General features: G+C 45.3%; 1 protein-coding gene across 1 annotated transcript in view; it reads right to left on the reverse strand.

Moving 5' to 3' along the window:
* The window catches only part of LOC123245827 (nuclear autoantigenic sperm protein), a 43,228-nt gene that overhangs the window by 17,801 nt on the left and 5,047 nt on the right, over positions 1–20,380 (reverse strand). Inside the window, exons 2-6 of the mRNA XM_044674824.1 lie at positions 6,140–6,187; positions 4,063–4,173; positions 3,156–3,236; positions 1,943–2,049; positions 307–1,268 (exon numbers count right to left, since the gene is read on the reverse strand). Coding sequence (XP_044530759.1) covers positions 307–1,268; positions 1,943–2,049; positions 3,156–3,236; positions 4,063–4,173; positions 6,140–6,187 — 1,309 coding nt within the window. The remainder of the gene's footprint in view (positions 1–306; positions 1,269–1,942; positions 2,050–3,155; positions 3,237–4,062; positions 4,174–6,139; positions 6,188–20,380) is intronic.

The following is a 20,380-nucleotide window of genomic DNA, read 5'->3' on the forward strand; positions in this document are numbered from 1 at the left end:
GGCTCCCATACTGCTCCAAGTCACTGGCCAGGCAAGGGAGTCCCAGCTGACATGTCTATGGCAGTTAGTAAAAGCATTAGTTTCAGCTAGCCAAGGCAGCCTTGTGGCTTCCCGATCCCCTGCTCCATGGCCTCCACTCTGGCCACCCTGGTCCTGGCTTCTACTCCAAAGGCAGACGGAAAATTCTGAATGGAACGCTGACTTTCCCCCAGTTAGTGAGTCAGGTCCATCACGTTATCCCCCCACGGCAGTAGGCCTGGCCTCCCTGTTACCTTCTCCCTCCTCCTCCTCCTCCTCCTCCTCCTCCTTCTCCTTCATCAGCTCATCTTTTTCTTCTTGTTCTACAGCAGCAGCTACTGAATCTTTTTCTTCAGAGGGTGTTTCTCCAGCCACCTGGCCCCCAGAGCCCATCTCAGGCCCATCTCCGGCTGCCTTAGAATCTTCTGGAGGGCTCTTGGGCCCCTCTTGGACAGAGGCTGCCTCTGCCAGAAGCCCCGCCTCGGGAGCGGGGTTCTCTTTCGTGTCTGGGAGCTCCTGGGCAGCCTGCTCTTCTACAGGGACCTGCTCGCCTGGCTCAGAAACCACACCACTAGCCTGGCCCTCGGCATGGGCGGCTGCTGCTGGCTGCTCCTCAGCCTTCTCCTCACTTGGAACTTCTGCCTGGGCCTCCATAGGTGCTGCTGTCATTTGGGCCTCCCCTGAAGCCTCTGCTGGTTCCTCTTCGGCAACGACCGCTTCCGCCTCTCCTTTCTTGGCTTCAGGTGATACTGCTGCTACTGCCTCCATCTCCCCCCCTTCCCCTCCTCCCCCATCTGCTGCCTCGCCTTCTACTCTGGCTTCAGCTCCCTGCTCTTCTGGGGCTGAGGCTGGGGCTGGCTGCTCTTCAGGAGCCTCTCTGGGCCCTTCCTCTGTTCTTATAACTACTTCTCCCTGTTTCTCCTCAACTACTGTTTCTGCTCTGGTCTCCTCTTCCTCTGGCTTTCCATCTTGGTGGGCAGCAGTCGGAGCTTCTGTCTCTGCTGGCGGCTCCTCTGAAGTGGCTGCTGCTTCGGGCTCTTCGGTTAGGCTTGGGGCCTTCTCAGGGCTTCCTGGGGTTGCTTCCGCCCGGCTTTTGTCCTCCACCATCTCTACATCAGCTCCTGTGCTCTCGGTCCCCTCCGAAGGGCTTTCCTGGGCCTTCTCCTGAGAAGCCTCAGCCTTGGCTTTCTGTGCTGCCTGCTCCTTCATGGCATCATAGACCTGTTCTCTCAACACGTCCCTTGCTTCCTCTACATGGTGAAGGAACATGAAGCATAAACATTTCTTCCAGTTTAATGATAAAAGGCATAAATGGAAATGGAAATTAATCCCCCTCTAACCCTCAGCCTGGCTGATGAACTACAACAACATGGAACTCTGCCCCTGCAAAATTTTGCTCAAATAAAAAGGAGCAAGGACTAGCCAGCAAAGCTGTTCATTCCACAAGAAGCCCCTCACATGAAGTACAGGTGGTGAAAAGAGGATGCGAAGCTTTTCCAGGCTCAAATAAGATAGGAAATGTAAAGAGCTTTTGTAAACTTTTAAGTGCCACAGAAACGTGGGTCATTACTATTGTTATCATTGTTATTCTTATATTGTTCTGGGTTTACAGGCTCCCACCTGGTGGGGCACTCAGACTTCAAGAAGAGAAAATGAGAAGCGATTTCCCTCTATTCTAATAAAGTTACTGAGCAGCCCAGGCTGGTTCAAAAATGGGGATCAGGAAAAGCTTCTGGATGGTAGCCACTGCTCCAAACAAGAAGCCACATAGGAACCCTGTCTGGTGAGGAATTCAGTTACTTCCTCCAGAGGGGGAGTTAAGATTATCTGGCCTGCCCCAAGTGTCAGTTGTCAGCTGTGACCAGTTTGCGCAATCTCTGGATGCGTGGCGTCTCTATGAAGTGGGACATGCAGCGCTACATACCATCTACGTTATCAGAACTCTCTACCATAGATTCATCTTCTGCTTTCTCTCCATCTTCATCCACTGGGACTCCATCCAGGGCATTTCCTAACACCCCATTCTCCATTCTAGGAGGAGAACAAACATAGAAAGCACCAAGATACCACGGCTAGGGTCCTTCTCACTCCTACTGAGGTCAGTACTAGCCATGCTCCTTGCTGAGCTCAGAATACAGCAGAGCAGATTGCAAAATGTGGACAGTGCAAAAGGGTTAGTAATTACTGGGGGGTGAAGGGGGTGGAGGTGGCGCGCAAAAGCAATTGCTGGCAGGGATAGACAGATGGCTGCTGGGGGCATTTTCAAGGTGGTCAGCTCCAGGCACTTTTTGATGATTAACCCCACCCCTATTACGCAGTGATAGCCAACGTCATGGATGCTACATGTGTAAAGAGACAGAGGGCCTTCAAGATGGGGTTCCAATTCTGATTTTACTGTGTACTTCTTCTGACCTGGGGCCCAATCCTGGAACCTTCCAACCATACTTTTCCTCTCTATAAATGCTATGTTCACTGCCCACCCCCTCCCAGGACCAAGGTACTTTACAGGTTCTGAAGCATGTAGAAATCCAAGTTACCATTCTGATCACCATCACAATTAGACAGTTTACCAGGAGTTGGTTGACAATGGATGATTTATTAGCTCCCACAACTTCTACAAATTACCCAAGAGGCAGCATGGCATGATGGGCAGCCCCTGGCCAGGGGCATAGACACCATCCTAGCCTGCTTTGGTAGAAGAGGGCCCTTAGCAGGGAGTTCTCTATCCCAGGGGTAGCTCTGTCTCTACCACATTAAAAGGAACCAAGGCTCCTTTTGCATCTTATGGACTTGATGTCATCACCTAATGAATAAACCTGGACCTCCAAGGCTACACAGAAGCTAATGAAAGATTCTCTCCCCTTCCATACTCGGCAATCCCAGTGGGAGAATCTACTCCGCTCTCAGCCACAAAAGCACATCCATTTCTGCATTTCCACATCTCATCCACTTCTCCTCCCATCCAGAACCAAGGCATCTATAGTCTTGCTTAACGTTTACCAAACACCAGCTGCTCCTCCCACTGACTGGGTCCTCCTACCCCACATTCCACCTTGGGAGAGGGAGGCCCAAGCTCCTGTACACAAGGGAGAGCCCTCCATGCATCCCAAGCACTGAGTGAGCCTTGGAAGACATACCTTGCTAACTCCAGAAGAGATTTCCCATAGTAAAAGAAGGCTTCTCCACACTCATTAGCTGTCTCTCCATACTTCTTACCCCTAGAGAGGAAAGGACACACAGCAAAATATAAGAGAAGCTATCTCACCTACAAAATAACCACCTCAAGCCATGCTCTGCTTTGCCAAGGTTGATTACCAGGAGCTGTGGGCTCGCCTAGAGCATGGGCCAGTGGCCAGACTGAGGAGGCCAAGCTACCTCATCCTCTTCAGGCCAGCCATACTGAGTCTGCCAGAGCTGAGGGCTTTCATTTCCAACAAACACTTATCTTTCGCTGACTGCCACCAACATGACCCCTCACAAGTCTCCTGCACCCCTCGACTGCCTTCAATGGCCATCTCTGACCAAGCACCTGGCACGACATCAGCAATGCTGCGCTGAGCACTAAAGACAGACACGCCGTGACAGGGACCACAGAGAGTGCCTCAGGTGGGCTGAGAAAGGAGAGAGCAGGCAAGGCAGTCCAGTCACCTCAGAAAGACAGGAGAGGTGAGAATCAGGAGGGGGAAGGAGAAAATACACAAAAGGAACTGGACCAGGAGGCTCAAAGAACAGGAAATCGGGTTCTGTGCTGCAGAATTAAGAGTACCACCTGGGCTGGGGGCAGGGGACTCAGTAAGGCCTTGCCCTCAGTTACATGGTGGCCTAATCCTATATTTTAGGTACTCCAATCTGACGGCACAAGATAGGATGGAGAGGAAAGACTGGAGGCAGGGTAAGCAGTTCCAGCCAAAGGCCTGAACAAGAGGGAAAATGGGGACAACAAAGGCAGATGTAGAACAAGAGACTTTCTGCCCCTATTAAACCTTCAACTTGACATTCATGACAAACGTCACTTCTCTACCAAAAGCAAATACTGATACTTACAAGAGACTAGCTGCTTCCTGGAATGCATTGACAGCTGCTGGAATGTCTCCCATTACCAGATGTTTCTGCCCCAAGCCCAGTAGCTTCTTAGATTCACTATCCACATCCAGACTGGGAGTGTGGCAAATACAGGGAAGAAAAACAAAAACCAGAATACTATGGGTCAGAACCACCAGCCACACTCTAAAAGCAGGTGCACAGCCCAAAACCCAAAGAGTTACCTATTCCAGCTAGATACTGCAACACACACAAAACCAATTCCTACCACCCCCCCACCCCAAAGCCTAACCTTATATAAGGGAGGCCCCCAAAGCCCTTGACCTTGTCTGTCATTTTTCAAGATAGATCCTTCCCGGGGCAGCTGGGTAGCTCAGTGGATTGACAGCCAGGCCTAGAGACAGGAGGTCCTAGGTTCAAACCCGGCCTCAGCCACTTCCCAGCTGTGTGACCCTGGGCAAGTCACTTGACCCCCATTGCCCACCCTTACCAATCTTCCACCTATGAGACAATACACCAAAGTACAAGGGTTTAAAAAAAATCCTAAAAAAAAAAAAAAAAAAAAAGATAGACCCTTCCCACCAATCACCCACCCCATCAATCCCCAAACCCCAGTCCTTTCCCAGGCTACTGAGCCCCTGACAAAGTCATCAATCACCCCCGTTCTAACCCACCATTCACATCCACTAGCTTGCCTCATTAGTCATCTTTCAAGCCAAAAGCTTCTTGAAATCCCTGCCAAGACTGGTCGGTGATGCTATTCCTGCTCAAGAGCCCCTCCTCCACTTCAGTAACAGTGGGCATTAGAGGCAGAGCACCAGAGCAATCTTGGGGGCCTGGCCAGAAATTCGGGCACTGCCATGTGAGTGGTTTGGACTAGTCGGCCAGGGCAAGAAAAGGTCGGCCCTTCCAGCCAAGGTAGAGGGTGCCCAAGTGCCACCCTCTACCTTGGGAGTAACCAGGAAGAAGACTAAGGCCAGGCTTCAAGACTGTGCAGCCCCAAGCTACATAAATTTACATGTGAGATGCTGACTTCATTCATTAATATCACAAAGCGGCATTAGGTAGACTCTAAGGGCCTAGAAATCTAGCATGGAAAAAGATCTGATTCCTAGTAGGACAATGTTCCATCTGAAACCTGGTCCCTGGGGATCACTGTCCCTGGCAATAGACTCTGAGCCAGTTATAACCTGGAGCCTCAGTTTACTTACCTGCAATTCCAAACTTCACAGAACTGTTTTGAGTGAGCCAAGTGCTTTGGGAGAGCCTACAAGTGATCTGTGGCTATTGTCAACTATGATGTCCCCAGAGTGGAAACTTAACTCATCAATGCTAGGTGAACGAATGAAGGGAATGAAATCTGTATAAGGTTCCCAGAGTCAAGCTTATCCAACATCACTATTCCTCAAGATTGTTAAGAAAACTCATTCTAAGGGTGGGAGAAGGGGTGACCATCATGAAGAGGGCCATTACTCTGAGTTGGAGGAAGTGGAAGGCTGTCCCCTGCCCCTCCCGTGTGAGTGAGACAAATCAGCCTGACTCCAAAGCTGTCATGGTTCCAGATTCAAAGGCCTAAACATGGAACAGCAGCACCAATGGGAAGAAAGCCCAGAGAGAATGAATCTTGTAGCAGTAGTAACAGAATCCCCATATCTGGCCCCAAATTAGCTTCTGAAACATAGTTACTCAGCTCAACTCAAAAAAAAAAAAAAAAAATTCAAAAGGCAGATTTCCCAGGTTCTTTCATTAAAAGTGATTCAGTTAGGACAATGAGGTAGCTCAATAGATAAAACTAGGCCTGGAAAAAGGAAGTCCTGGGTTCAATTCTGGCCTCAGTCTTCTTAGCTGTGTGACCCTGGGAAAGTCATTCAACCCCCACTGTTTGGCCTTTACAATACTTGGTATTCAAGTCTAAGACAGAAAGTAAGAGGTTTTAATAAAATTTAAAAATGACAGTCAAATGACTCACAAATCTTTGGGTCCACACCAAGATGTTCCTAGCTAGGCCTCACCCACAACATGAAGCTAGGTTTCCACTCAAGACGGCCAGCTGCTGTTTACAAATGTCACTGTTTCTTACCTATCCGTTTTCTCTGTAGATGTGGACGGGGCAGGTGCCTCTTCTTCCCTTCAGGAGAGATTTAAGACAGTGAAAATTAGAGTGAACACACATTCAGTCCACCAGAGATGCTCATTACACTGACAGACAAAACACATCTGGGGGGGTGACTAATGTTATCAGGTAACACGTTGCTCCCATGTACACACTGACCACTTCAAAATTAAGGGGAAAAAGGGAGGTGGGGAGGTCTCTACAGTGAGTTCTTCCCACAACTTCTGGTGAGTTTGACAAACAAGCATCTAGAGCTTTGTTCCAATGCAACAAAGATGTCAAGTGTCCTGACACTATAGTTCTCCCCGTTCAAACCCTGGCCAGTGAGAACATATATAGAATGTCTCTGCTGCCATGTAGCCCCTCCTCTCCTTCCCTTTGTCCCTCTGCTCACTAGACAAGGCCTTACTCCACCTCATCAGTGCTGCCAGGACTACTGCTTATCACTATCAGGTTGGTCACAACAACAACATCTGAACAAGACCATCCAAACCAGAATGGAGTCTCAAAATACAATAGGGCAAGGGGCAAGTCACTCAGGCAAACTCTGTTTCTTCTTTGGGTAAAAAAGAGGGGGTTGGGCTATAGGATCTCTAAGGGGCCTTTCAATTCTAAATCTAATCCTATCTCTCACAGTAGAATTGGTACAGTTGCTGGGTTTGACTGAGGGAATGGAAAGCCATGCCTCTTATGGGTGGCTTCAGTCCGTTTCACTGGCTAAGACTTCACCATCTTCCCTTACCCCCGGGATTAGGGTTCCCAGTCTTTACCAATCAATACTGCCCACTCTGATGTCCAAATAGTATCCAATCTATCTTTGGTGCCATTTCACCAAGTTCTGCCTATTAGGATGAGAGCTCTCTGAGGCCAGGAGTTCTCACTTTGACCTCTATGCCTTGGCTTGCCATGACATGGCACAAAGGAAGAGCCTCCTCAGGGCTCCTTCATTTCCTTAAGATGAGGGATAAGAGCAATCAAGCTCCAGGTCAGAGATGATCCTCCCTGTTACCATCTTAATGTCAGGGGGCCACAGGAAGAACAAACTGAAATGGTGCTTGCCAAGAGTTTGCACTAAGAGTATGGCACAGTAAAAAAAAGTCCTTGGCCAGGAGAGGTTATGGGCTCAATTTGATTGAAGCTGCAATCATGATAGACCTGCCCTGAGTCACTATCTCTTGGGTCTCAGTTTTTTTCAGCAGCAAAATGTCGACCATGTAACATTTCTCACATGATTTTAAGGAATGTGTCTCCAATTATAAAATGCTAGAGTGGTAACTAGGAGTTCTTGCAGGCTCTGCTGTCTGGTGGCCAGTGGATTCCAAAACTTCCGAACAGAGTGGGTGAGGGGAATGATAAGCTTTGGAGAAGACAAAAGCACATCTTAGGTTATGGAATCAAGCAGATGCTTCCCTGGTTCAAAACTTCACAACCACAAAGATCTGACCAAAGAGACTATACCCAGAGAACTAAGGGCCAGGATCTTCTTATGTCAAGGGATTGTTTCCAATGTCAGGAGTGTATGTGTGTGTTTTCAATTTGAATTATCTATCTAAAATTGTGGTATATGCTGGTGATGGAATACTATTGTGCTCAAAGGAATAATAAACTGGAGGAATTCCATGTGAACTGGAAAGACCTCCAAGAATTGATGCAGAGTGAAAAGAGCAGAGCCAGAAGAACATTGTACACAGAGACTGATATATTATGGTAAAATCTGCACTAGCAGCGATGCAATGACCCAAGACAATTCGGAGGGATTTATGGAAAAGAACACTATCCACATTCAGAGGAAGAACAGCAGGAGTAGAAACACAGAAGAAAAACAACTCATCGGTTGATGAGAACATGATTGGGGATGTAGACCAGAAAAGACCACACCCATGTAACTATCAATAATGTGTAAATAAGTCTTGACTGACCACACCAGTGGAAATGCAAATTAGCTATGGGGGGAGGGGGGGTGAGTGGTAAAGTAAAAACATGACTTATGTAACCAGGGAAATTTTTTCTAAAAATTAAAAATTATTTTAAAAAAATGAATTATCTATCTATCTATCTACATTTATAGAGAGAGAGACAGGCAGACAATAATCTGAAACAGCATGGGGATTTATCAAAGTGATTATTGTTGAGTGAAAATCATTGGCTCCAAAGATGTCCATGTATGATCTCAAAGAAAAGCTGTGTGCACCTCTCCTTGGTGAGAGGTTCAACTATAAGTACACAGTGATATTACCCACTAATCACGGCTTTATATTAAGCTCTTCTCCATCATCTGTATATGGCATCCCCAAATCTTCCAGAACAGATCATTTAAAGAGACAGCTGACAAACATCTAGAAACAGTGAGGTTTCATCAAGGATGGGTCTGGTCACACCCACCTCAATCCAATGGTCACTCTACTAGAAGATGAGGGGAATGCCATAAGATAGCATTTGACTTTTTGATGGACTTTCATACTATTCTTGTGGAAAAGATGGAGAGACTTGGATTTGACTTGAAGACAATCAAATAAATCAAGAAGTGGAGAACTCCAGGGATCTGTATGCTTGATCCTAACCCAGAAAGAGGGTATACTCATCTAATTTGCAAATGACATCAAGTTAAGGACATGATCCAAAAGGATCTTGACAGGCTAGCAAGGATTATATCTATTAAGACAAACTTCAACAGGGTATGAAAAAAGCAACTTTACAATGAGAAAAATGGAGGAGGCATGAATAGACAGCAATTGTTCCAAAAGACCTGAGCAATTAAATGGACTACAAGCTCAACAAGTTAGCCATGTAACAAGGCAGACAAAAATTAATGTGATCTTGGGGCTGCATTAACAGAGCTTCATGTTATTCTATCTTTGTCTGGTCTCATTCAGAAAATTATGTTCCAGTCTGGGTACCATATTTTAATAAAGAAATTGATAAGTTGGAAGGTCTCCAGAGGACAGCATCAGGCCTTGCATTCATGTCATATAAGGCTCAATCAAAGGAAATGGTCATCTACTATAGGGTTACATGACAACTGTCTTAAAAGTAGCTAAAAGATTATAACATGGGAGAGCTTATGACAAGCCTTATCTGCTTGGCCTTGGAGAGCAGAAGTAGGAACAAGGAGGCAAAAAAGGACACCTTAGGCTTGATTTCAGAGTAAGGCACTGGTGATGCAGTTGACAGACCACTAGAGTTCATATTGCCCCAAACACCAGCTGTGTGACCCTGAATATGTGCTCCTATTTGCCTCAGTTTATTCTTCTATAACAGGGGTCAGCAACATATGGCTGTCGAGCCAGATAAAGCCCATTTTTTTCAGGCGCTGTTACAGGAGCGGCACTGTGAGCACTGCACGGCTCTCACGAAATTACATTTTAAAAAATGTGGCGTTTATGGCTCTCACAGCCAAAAAGGTTGCCGACCCCTGATCTCTAAGATGGGCTGGAAAAGGAAATGGCAAATCACTCTGGTATCTTTGCCAAGAAAACCCCCAAAAAGGATCACAAAGAATTGGACATAACTGGAAAAGTAAACAACAAAGATGAAATGGGTTACCTAGAAAGGTGGTAGGTTCCCCCCATTTTAAAGTTTAGCTCATGTTTTGGGGCATTTTCTTATCAGGCATGGGTTGTACTACATTTACATGACCACGGAAGTCCCTTGCAATGAGGAAAGTGCAAATAAATATTTCATATTTAACAGCCACATTTTAAAGTTTAATCTACATTATTAACATTTTCTCCATCCCTTTCTTAGATGTAGACAAAACAAAATCAAACCCTGGGTTGTAGCTGCCAACTTCTGAGGGACAAATGTTTATGCTTAAAAGACCTACACTGGGGAAGACCTACATGCATGCAGTTGTGTGCTGGAACCAGATTTTTTATTTGTTTCAATGTAAGCATTTTAAGGGGCCCAGCACTAACTGATCAACAGATGATTTATTTCTCCCTTGAGCTCCAATCCAAATGCATATTATTTATTCTACATTTGAATTCCACATGCTCAAAACAACATATTTTCTTTTCCCAAAAACCTAAACTTTCTCATCTCTCTATTTTGTTCACCCAAATAATAGTCTAGGACTGTGCTGTCAAATCTATGGCACTTGCTCTGGAGGTAGCGGTTCCCTTCCCCCTCTCCACACACCTGAAGACATTTCTCACATGACCCACTCCTCTGCCCAGCAGCCCAATGGGAGCACTTCCCCATCCACCCATCTAGGGTAAAGGGAGGGAGAAGGGGAGCTTCACATGCAGCATGAGGTTTGCAGTTTGGGTACTCGGTCTCTAAAAGGTTCACCATCACTGGTCTAAAAGTTATACTTTAGTCTTCATTCTTGCTCAGCTACATATCCAACTGGTGGCACAGTCCTCTCAATTTCACCTTAACACCTCTCATATCCTTCTGATGGTGCCTTCCTCAAGCATCCTGTCTGCTTTGTATGGGGTCTTGTATATTTTGCTATGTATCCATGTTGTCTCCTGTTAGAATGGGAATTCCCTAAGCTTGTCTCTGCACTCCCAGATGGGGATGACACAATAATGCTGTTTCTCTGTCTTTTGTTTACTGAATCATTTAATAGTGTTTGCTTTTTTCTTTTCTTCAGTGTACCAACTTCCTATTTTAAGATTAAAATTAATATCCAATAACTCCAAGTATTACATTTTATAAAGTTTATTAATAACCACTTGAAGTAGAAAGAAAATAAATAAAAGAAAAAGAAGTTCAAACCTAATTATCTAATAAAAAGTAAATCCACATGTGTAGATTCTCCTGCCTGGCATAAAGCCAGCTTTTTCCAGCCTGATCAAGGGAAAAGAGATCGAGGGCAGAGCTACACAAAACTTCTATCTTCCCTATGTTAGTAACCTTTAGTAGATACTAACTGGGATGCTGGGAAAGATAGTCCCTGGGGAACAAAATCTTAATTACGCTACTGGGGCAAAGTTTTCCAACTTCAAGTCTAAATGAGTCTTCTGCCCAAGTTCTCACCTCATTCTTTTCTCCTTTCTGTACTTCCAACCACCCTTGGAGTTCTACTGTGGGAACTAAAGCTATTTTGTAGTAGCATTTTCTCCTTACTCATGTCTCATTCATTGGGCTCTTACCACACTTTTGGATGGGGTAGCTGGACCCAGGCCCTTCCACATCTCTCACTCTGGAAGACCAGGGGGAGACATCACTGTACAAGGGGAGAAAGTTCCTTCCTAGCCTGTAGTTCTGGATGGAAAGGCTGGTGGTGGGTGACCTTTCCGTAGATGTGTGTATGATGGAGGAGCTTCTTATGAGTCCCAGCTTAGGCTTTAACTCAGACTAGGGCTGCACCCTCTGCCCTATCTTAGGTTCTGGGTTTTTACCTCCAAGGAGATGCTTATGATCTCAGGCCTTACTTCTCTTGGCTTCTCAGTAACCCATCCAGTTCCAGGCACTGGCCTTGCCTAATCCCTTGATATAATCACCCTAGAAGACTTTAGATATCTTCAAGTGCAGCTGTAGACTCAATAGTTAAACTTATTGTGGTTTCTCTTTGATTCTGCTCAACTTTTGTTTAATCTGGCACTGTTTTTGCTTTTTCCTGAGGTATTCTTCAAGGGAGCTGGGCCTGGCTGAAGCTTTTCACAAAGTTAATATTCAAAATACCACCACACCGCAATTTAACTTTCTTCCAGTCTCGGGGGTTTCTTCTTCAGAATATACTGACTCCCCCACCCCCCAAGAAATATAGCATTAAGACCAAGCAAAGGACAAATCACACCACTGTCTTAATCCTGGACTAGATCATCTCTTATGTCCCTCCCAGCTCCAACTACCTATACACTGTCACTGCCAATCATCCAATTAAACAGAAACACAGAGGTAGTTAACTTGCTCAAGATCATTCAGCTAGGGGGCAGCTGGGTAGCTCAGTGGATTGAGAGCCAGGCCTAGAGACAGGAGGTCCTAAGTTCAAATCTGACCTCAGACACTTCCTAGTTGTGTGACTTGGCAAGTCACTTGACCCCCATTGCCTACCCTTACCACTCTTCTGCCTTGGAGCCAATACACAGTATGAGTGACTTACTCAATATTTCACAGTTATTAAGAGACTAAGGCTTTAACAAGAATAAACACAGGTCAGGGTTCCTTCTAGGAAAGGAACCTTCTGGTCCTCAAGATTAATCACTGCCTAGCAAATTAATGTTTTCCTTGGCTTTACAAATAAAAATGGAAGCAATCTCCAACTCATCCCATACTAAGATATATGGTCTTACAAATACATTGAGATAAACTTGATTTTCCCACCCTTTAGAATTAAGTATCTACAATTAGAGCCAGTTATTCTTTTATCCTTTGTGCACCATCAGAAAAACAACTTTTTGAGCCTTTCTAATGGACTGCATACCCAGCAAGTTAAAGACAGATATACTAATAGATTATCGGCAGAGCTGTGAAATGGCCCAACCAATCTAGAAAGCAATTTACAATTATGTCAAGGAGGTGACTTAAAGGGTTATGTCAATAACCTTTAACTCCAGAATTTAAAGAAAAATAAATGTCCCACATACACCAAAAATACTAGCATTTCTTATAGTAGCAAAGAGAAATGACTAAACAAAAATTATAGTAAATGCGGACAATAAAATTTGTGTCAATAAATATGAAGATTTCAGTTGGAAACCTTTCTCTCCCCACCACACTTGCTAGATGAGGGACATATTGATAAATGAAGATATAACAACAAGAACATTAATAAGACTTTTTAAAATGTGAAGTAATAAAGCCTAAGAACTTGATAGACCTACTCACTTGGGAAATACCCTTAACTCAAACATCAAATTATGTATTAAAGCAGGGTATCTCTGGTATCCTCGGGCATTTAAGACAAAAATTTCCCAGCTATCTAGTAAATTTTATTTGATTACTGAAATTGATGTCAAAGGCAACCAATGGATCTTTTAAGTTTTCATTTTCCTGATTCTTTCTCCAGCCTGTACCACTTGGGTTCTTCTTACTAGGTTTATCCCTCTCTCTCTTCAGTTTCTATCCTACCTATCTACCTCCTCTTTTCCTTATTTCCTATTCCCTTTGTCTCTATGTTCCTTAGAAATAATTGCTTTGGGTAGATAGGTGACTCAAAGCATAGAGTCAGGTCTAGAGTCATGAGGACTTGGGTGCAAATCTAGCCTTGGTCATCCTAGCTGTGTGACCTCACCCATGTAACCTCATTTGCCTAGTCCTTACAGCATTTCTGTCTTGGAATCTCTACTTGGTATCAATTCTAAGACAGAAGGTAAGGGGTTTTTTGGTATGTTTAAATCACTTTGAAAGGTTTCTATTTCTATTTAACAGGTGTTACACCCATGTAGATTAATGGCATATAAGGCCTTGTCATTTACACAAGACCTCAGCTAATCATCTGATATTAAATACTTTTCTCCTAAACTTGTTTGCCCTATTTCTGCCTCAACTAGTTGTTACCCTCATTCTCATCTATAATCTTACAGCCTTGCCATGTGTCAGTCTCCAATTTCTCCTCCATTCACCATCCTACAATATAAAAACCTCAGCATCTCAGAAATGTCAGAGTTCATTTAGTCTGAGCAAACTTCTAATAAATCCAACAAGTTATTGTCCATAGAGCCTGCAACTGATGTTCACTTCTTTCAATGTCCTTCAAACAATCCCCATAAGGTTTGAGTGAACAAGGCCCTTCCCCTCTTCTGAACACTTTGTAGCTGATAATGTCTCTTCTAAACAAATAATTCCTGAAATGGTACACAATCCTCCCTCCATACATAGTCTGACCAGGACACAGGACTTAAATTTCCCTGGTCTCAAATAGGATGCCCATCAATGCAGCCTGAATCTCATTCAATTTGTTGGCTGCTCTGGAAGGATGATAGATCAGATTGAGCTTGTGTTCTATTAACCTCCTCTTGGAGCTTTCTCTGACATGTTGTCCAGTTCAAAACCTTCCGCCTCCCCCTTTTTGCCCCCCCCCACCTGGACAATTACTATGTACCTATGAGTATAGCCCCATTTCCAATTTTCATCCTTCAGTAAGTTTTATTTTCTTTACATGATAAATCTGAAACTGTCATCCAAAGCCCCTTGTTTATACCACAAATAATCAAATAATTTGTATTATAATTAAGCATCCTATTCCTTTCCCTAGCTTTAAGAGCTCTTCAAAGATACGACGAACAAAAAACTTGCTAAGTTTTTCACAGCCTCAACAGCTAAGCACAGGCCTCTCTGCTTATGGCTCACATGGCAAACTTTTTTTTTTTTTTTTGGGGGGGGGGGTGTTGACAAGTATAAATGGTTCCCAAAATCCACAAACAAATCTGAATTGGCTCCATGTTGAAGTTTTCAAAAACTAGGTGCCAACTACTTAGTTACTAGGATAAGGGATGATATCATTCACAGGTAGTTAAATAATCACATCCAATTTTCTGGTTTTACAGGAGCTTTAGAGGGTCTTCCTTCCAAATATAGCTCAGCTGCATCTCTCCCAACCAAGCAGTTTCCTGTTTTGGACAGGTATTTGTGCTCTCTCTGCATGGAGGTGAGGTGCCACTATGAAAACTCCACCACCATGGACAATTAGAGGACTCCCTGGAGCAACTGCCCCTTATTAAAGAGACCTGCACCCAGATTTCTACTTTCCTCTTCCTACACTCCTCCCTACCGGTTTTCTTCCTGTCTATCAGACTGGTCTGATCCTAGGTCCTCTTTCCCTCTCTTCTCCCCACCCCCAATTTTATCAGCTTCCATAGGTTCAAGTCATCTCTTCATTTGGCAGCTAGAAGCTAGGATTCCCCTGGAGTCAGGAAAATGAGGCCTTCCTCAGTTTTCTCATCTGTAAAATGGGGATAACAACAACACCTAACTCCCAGAGTTGTTGTGAAGATCAATCAAAGCACTTACCACAGTGACTGGCACATAGTAAGTGCTTAAGAGATGGATGGCTGAAATCTGAGCTATTTTCTGAGGGTAAATGAATCAGTCCATAACCAAATCAGCAAATCTAGGGACAGAACTGCAGTACTAGCACCACTCTTGGACTTTGGGGCCATTAATACTGTAAATAAGGGCTTTTTTAAACAAAGGCACTGAGATAATGCTATAATAAGAACATTAGAGGCAAAATAGAAAAAAGTTCCACAGGGAGGAATGGGGGTAAAGTGAGATGAGTCATGTATTGGGCTGGGGGACTTCATCATATACAGCCTGTACTCACTAGGCAGGCAGTTTGAAACTTATAAACTGCTTTGCTTTCTTATATTCTGGATATTTCCAGATAGTTTATATTTTCCCCCAAGGTTAACTGCAGATAATTTAGTCAATGGACACCAAACCTATGGATATAGGAACACAATTAAATATCACCAGTTCCAGTCCCACACTAACTGCCTTTTGACATCTCAGCCTTAATAAGTCCAAAATACAGCCCACTATCTTGCACCTTTACCTCATATTCCTAATCCTGGTCTTCATCTTCCATCTCCAAACCACCTCTCAGTTCTTTTCTAGGTCATTCCCCTTGCACTGGCTAGCCACTTTTTCTTTCCCTTGATGAATCAGTTCAACTCTACATTGGTTTCTTCTCTCTAGTCCCTTGGATTCTTGGTCCTATCACAGATCTTGTTATGCCCTACAAGCCACCATCTTGGATCATTCCTACTCTGGTGTTTCACTTCTATTCATGTACAGCTGAAAGAAGCTAAAGAAAACTTGCTTGCTGGGTCCACTACAAATTTGTCCCATCATCTCAACTGGGCCCTCATCGGTAATGAAATGCTTTCACACCTCCCTTTACTGACTCATTCCATAGCTGCTTTCCTCAAACCTTTTCCCCCCTCCACTTTCACTTGAAAATTTGTCTTATATTTCACTGGAAAAACTAAAGCCATTCACCAAGAGTTCCTTCTCTCATCTCACTTCACCTAGATTCCTTCCTCTATCTTTTTTTCTTTACTCTTTTCTCACACAGAAAAAATGACCTCCTTGCCTCTATATATACAGATTTCATTCCATTCTGTCTTCTCTAGAGCAATGTTCGCCCATCATACCTACTGTCTCAATCTTCAATCCATCCCTTTTTATTGGCAATTTGCCTGCTTCCTGAAAATGTGACAGCCATATTGCCTCCATCTTTAAAGTTGCCTCCATCCCGGTTAGCTTTCAAAATGGTCCATTCTGCAGTTAAATCCCTTGAAAAAAAAATCTTTACTATATGCCTCCATTTTCTTACCTCTCAGCAAAATGACACTGCTTTCTCCTAGTTCTCTCCACTTCTAGGTAAGATCATCCTCCTCAAACTCCTTAATTGTAGGTATTCTCCCCAAGGCTATCTCCTGGGCTCTCTTTTCTATACTAACATCTTGTTTGATGATCTCATCAGCTTCTGTAGATTCAATTCTCTTTATGCTGATAATTTGCAGATTTATTCAGCTCAATCCTCTTTCCTGATCTACAATCTTAGATCTCCACACTGTCTATTAATCTTCTTGAACTAGACAGATGTCCACTATGGACATTTAAAATTCTATATCCCACAACATAACTCCTCTTCTTACCTCTAACCCCCCTTCCTAACTTCCCAATATATCTATCTAATTCAGTGGTTCCCAAACTTTTTTGGCCTAGCGCCCCCTGTCACATACTATCACCACTCCCTTATGCACCTGTGGCCATCACCACCCCGACCCTGGATCACTGCAGCACCCACCAGGGGGCAGTGGCGCCCACTTTGGGAATCACTGATCTAGAGCAACATCATCTTCCCAGGCTTGAAACCTAGGCTTCAATGACCCTAAGTCTGTGTTGGCAAAGGCACAGCACGGGTGCCCAGGCATGCCAGAGGGGACTGCTCCATTTCTCCCCTCCACAGCCTCCAGTACATTTTTCACATGCCCCACCCAGCTCTGCCCAGTGGCTGAATGAGAGCACTTCCTCCCTCTGCCACCTGGGGTAATAGAGGGGTCTCAGAGGCAGCTTGAAAGTGCAGTTTGGGCATTTACTGACACTGCCCTGGGTCATCCTGGTTCCCTTCCTCAGTACAATCTCCAGTTTATGAATGATACTAGATCATGTGGCTCACAACTGATAAGGTCACTTTCTCTTCCAGAAAGAGAAGCCCCTCCTAATACAACTCCTAGTTTCCATTCCACTCTACCCTCAGACAGAGCTGCATCTATCCATGTTTCTATATTAATTTTTTATTCCCAAGCATTAAGGCTACATTCACGCTGAATACATATCATTTAATTCAGCCCAATGCTCTCTCAAGCCTGTCAACATACTTTAGGAGACTGACTGTAGGCTTGTGTTAGCTCTCCTTTTCTGCTCCCTGCCCTAGACATCTCAACTTTGCCTATAAACTTTTTGTGCATACCACCTCCTCTGCCTTTACCCCCAAAATGGATAAAAATGTTAAAACCCAGAATTGCTACAACCAGCCAATCCAGGTCCCCGAACCATTCATTAACCACTTGACGTTCATCCGTCCATCCATCCATCCATCCAAATAGTTCTGAATCCAAGATTAAATTATTGCCCAATCCCCTTCTACAGCAAGAGCTGAAAAAAAACTTTATAAAAAAGTTCACTGGCCTAGTTTTCCCTGTTCTCTTGACATATGCCCTTCCCCCCAATTTGTGATACCTCACTATTTTCCGGGACCCTTCAACATATCACTGACAAGGGCTCAAGCCTTCTCATGGATGCCAGTGATTTCAGGCCCAGATGTTTTTCATTTAGCCAGGGGACCTGAATTTCCTGCAACAGAGACAAGGACTACTCTTAGCTCCTTACTTATCTTGGCTATTAACTTCCAGTTGTCATTTTGTTGTTCCATTTTGTCTTTGCGGACAGAAGATGAAGAAAAAAAGACCTGAGCAGCTCTGTGGTCTCTCTTGCTGGTTATCACCCCATCCAAGCAAAGGTTCTAGTCTTGCTTTGAGCTTCCTTTCTCTCCCAATATAATCCCCAAAGGCCTTGGTGCTTGGCTTCTTTTGCCACACTGAGCTTTAGCATTCCTATTTTTAGAAGACTGTCATACCCTCTATTCATATCATGTGGCTTTGCTTCCTTCTTCAACATCTGTATTGTCTCTTCAGACAAGTCTCATTTTTCCTCCTCCCTGGAATAGATTCTCTTTCTCTGTCATTCCTGGGCATCTTGGCTGACTATCTTCCCTTGGGGCATTGTCCTCAACTTAGGTATTACCTTTCTCCTGAAATCTGCTTCCCTTTCCTCTATTATAAACTCTGAAATTGGGAAAAGTCCAGAATAAGATCCAGAAAATAACTGTCCCTTGTTGGTTTCTCCATCTTTGCAGGAAGCTGCCATGAAGTCCTCAACTGCTCTACTTTTGTAAAGAACCAAAACTCTAACATTGGTCTCCCCTCATTCTTGGCTGGGCAACTATGTCTTCTTTCTGTTCAGGTGGTCTATAGTCCATTCCAATGACAAAACTACTCCCTTTTTTGACCTTAACCATGCTTCCAGCCTCTCCTTCTGAAATGTCCTCTCCTTCTAATAGGAAATGTATACCTTCTGATACAACTATGCTAGTCAATCCTCCCTTTCCCTCTACTATTTAGGTTATGAGGCAATTCCAACCCAGACTCAACCTACCTCTTAGGTAAGTTCCAGCCAAAGGAGATTTCTTACCCTTCCAGGAGCTGAACTCAAATCTCATTGTCTGAGAACCTGTGTACTGGCTTCCATCCTCACACCTCTTAAAATCTTGAGTTGCTTCCATACTCAGTTCAAGAACCACTTTCTAAATGATCTGATGCTTCCCACTCCCAAATGTTGGTTTTTCTATTTTATGCATACATGAATACATCATCTTCCAGAAAGATCTTACGCCCCTTGAGGGACTTCACTCTTGTATCCCTGGGGCTCAACTTAGCACCAGGCCAGGGTCAGAGTAAGCCTTTAGAAAAAGCTGGCCAGGTCCTCTACCCACTAAAAAAGGTTTCTTTCTGCCTCCTACACAATGACTGGTAAATAGTATTGAAATAATCCTTATCTTCAAGGTTCAGCCATCCCCTCCCATGTGTGGGAAGGCCCCCCCCCCCAGCCTCTCCTGGAACTCCTTCCTCAAATCACTTAGTATCCCATTCCTCCCTCCCAACCTATCTCCTCAGGAAGTCTTTTCAACAGCAGCCCCAAGGCCCAGGGCAGAGCACCCCAATGCCATAAGAATGCCGGAAGCCCAGGAAAACCATGATGAGACGGATCTCCCTCTACCAAAACACTGAGTGAATGCTTCTCCTTGGCCTAATTTTCGGGACAAAAGAATGTGAGCAGCCCAGAGATAGGGGCAGTCATGTACAGGGGCTGGTTTGGAGCCCCCACCTGTCGGAGAGGGAGGTCATGATCCTAACAGAGGAGCCCTCCCTTCCCCATACAGGATCAGATCAGGGCCAGCCTCATGACTCCGAATGCTGGGAAGCTGCCTTTAAGCAAGCTTACAGAAGGGAGTCCACGGGGCTCACTAATGCATCTATTTCCCAGATGGGAATACTGAGGCCCCAAAAGCCCTGTCTCGGAGACTGCGTCTCACCCCCATCAATTTTGTAGGATAAAACTGATAGTGAAAAGTTGCCCAAGCAGCTCAGCCTAGGCAGAGCGGGTCCTGCATGTCTTTAGGGAAGAGAAACTGAGGCACCAGCCCCGGACGCTCCCTAGCCATCCCCGCCCCCAGTAGCGCACGCGCACAGCCCGGTCCGCGACCCCCACCCCTACCCCCCCAGCCGCCTCAGACAATGGGAGTTTTCCCGCTTCCCTGTATCCCCGCCCTCTCAACAGCACGCCCCCGCGCAGGCGCCCTAAGGCATGAAGCCCCGCCCCCCCAGCAGCACGCGCCCGCGCAGGCGCCGGGGAACCCCGCCCCCTTCGGGGCAGCCAGGCTCCGCGTGAGGGGAACCTGGCTTTTGGCGCCAAATCCCCGGGAGCGGGATAACCAAGGAGGGAGGGCGCGCGCGTGCACGTGCACGTGCCCCCACCCCCTCCCCTCGCCGGCCTCCCCGGGACCCGGGCCGGTAAGATGGAGAAACCGCCGCAGCGCTGGCAAGATGGCGGGCGGCCACGAGAAAAGCCCAAGAGGAAAAAGATGGGGAGGGAAGGCCGCCTCCGCCCCCCATCCCGGCCCCGAGCTAGGACCCGTCTCGGACCCCGCCCCGCTCCCGCCCCAGACCCGCTCACTTGTCGGCTGGGGCG

This window comes from Gracilinanus agilis, chromosome 4, assembly GCF_016433145.1.
Source record: "Gracilinanus agilis isolate LMUSP501 chromosome 4, AgileGrace, whole genome shotgun sequence".
Lineage (NCBI taxonomy): Eukaryota > Metazoa > Chordata > Mammalia > Didelphimorphia > Didelphidae > Gracilinanus > Gracilinanus agilis.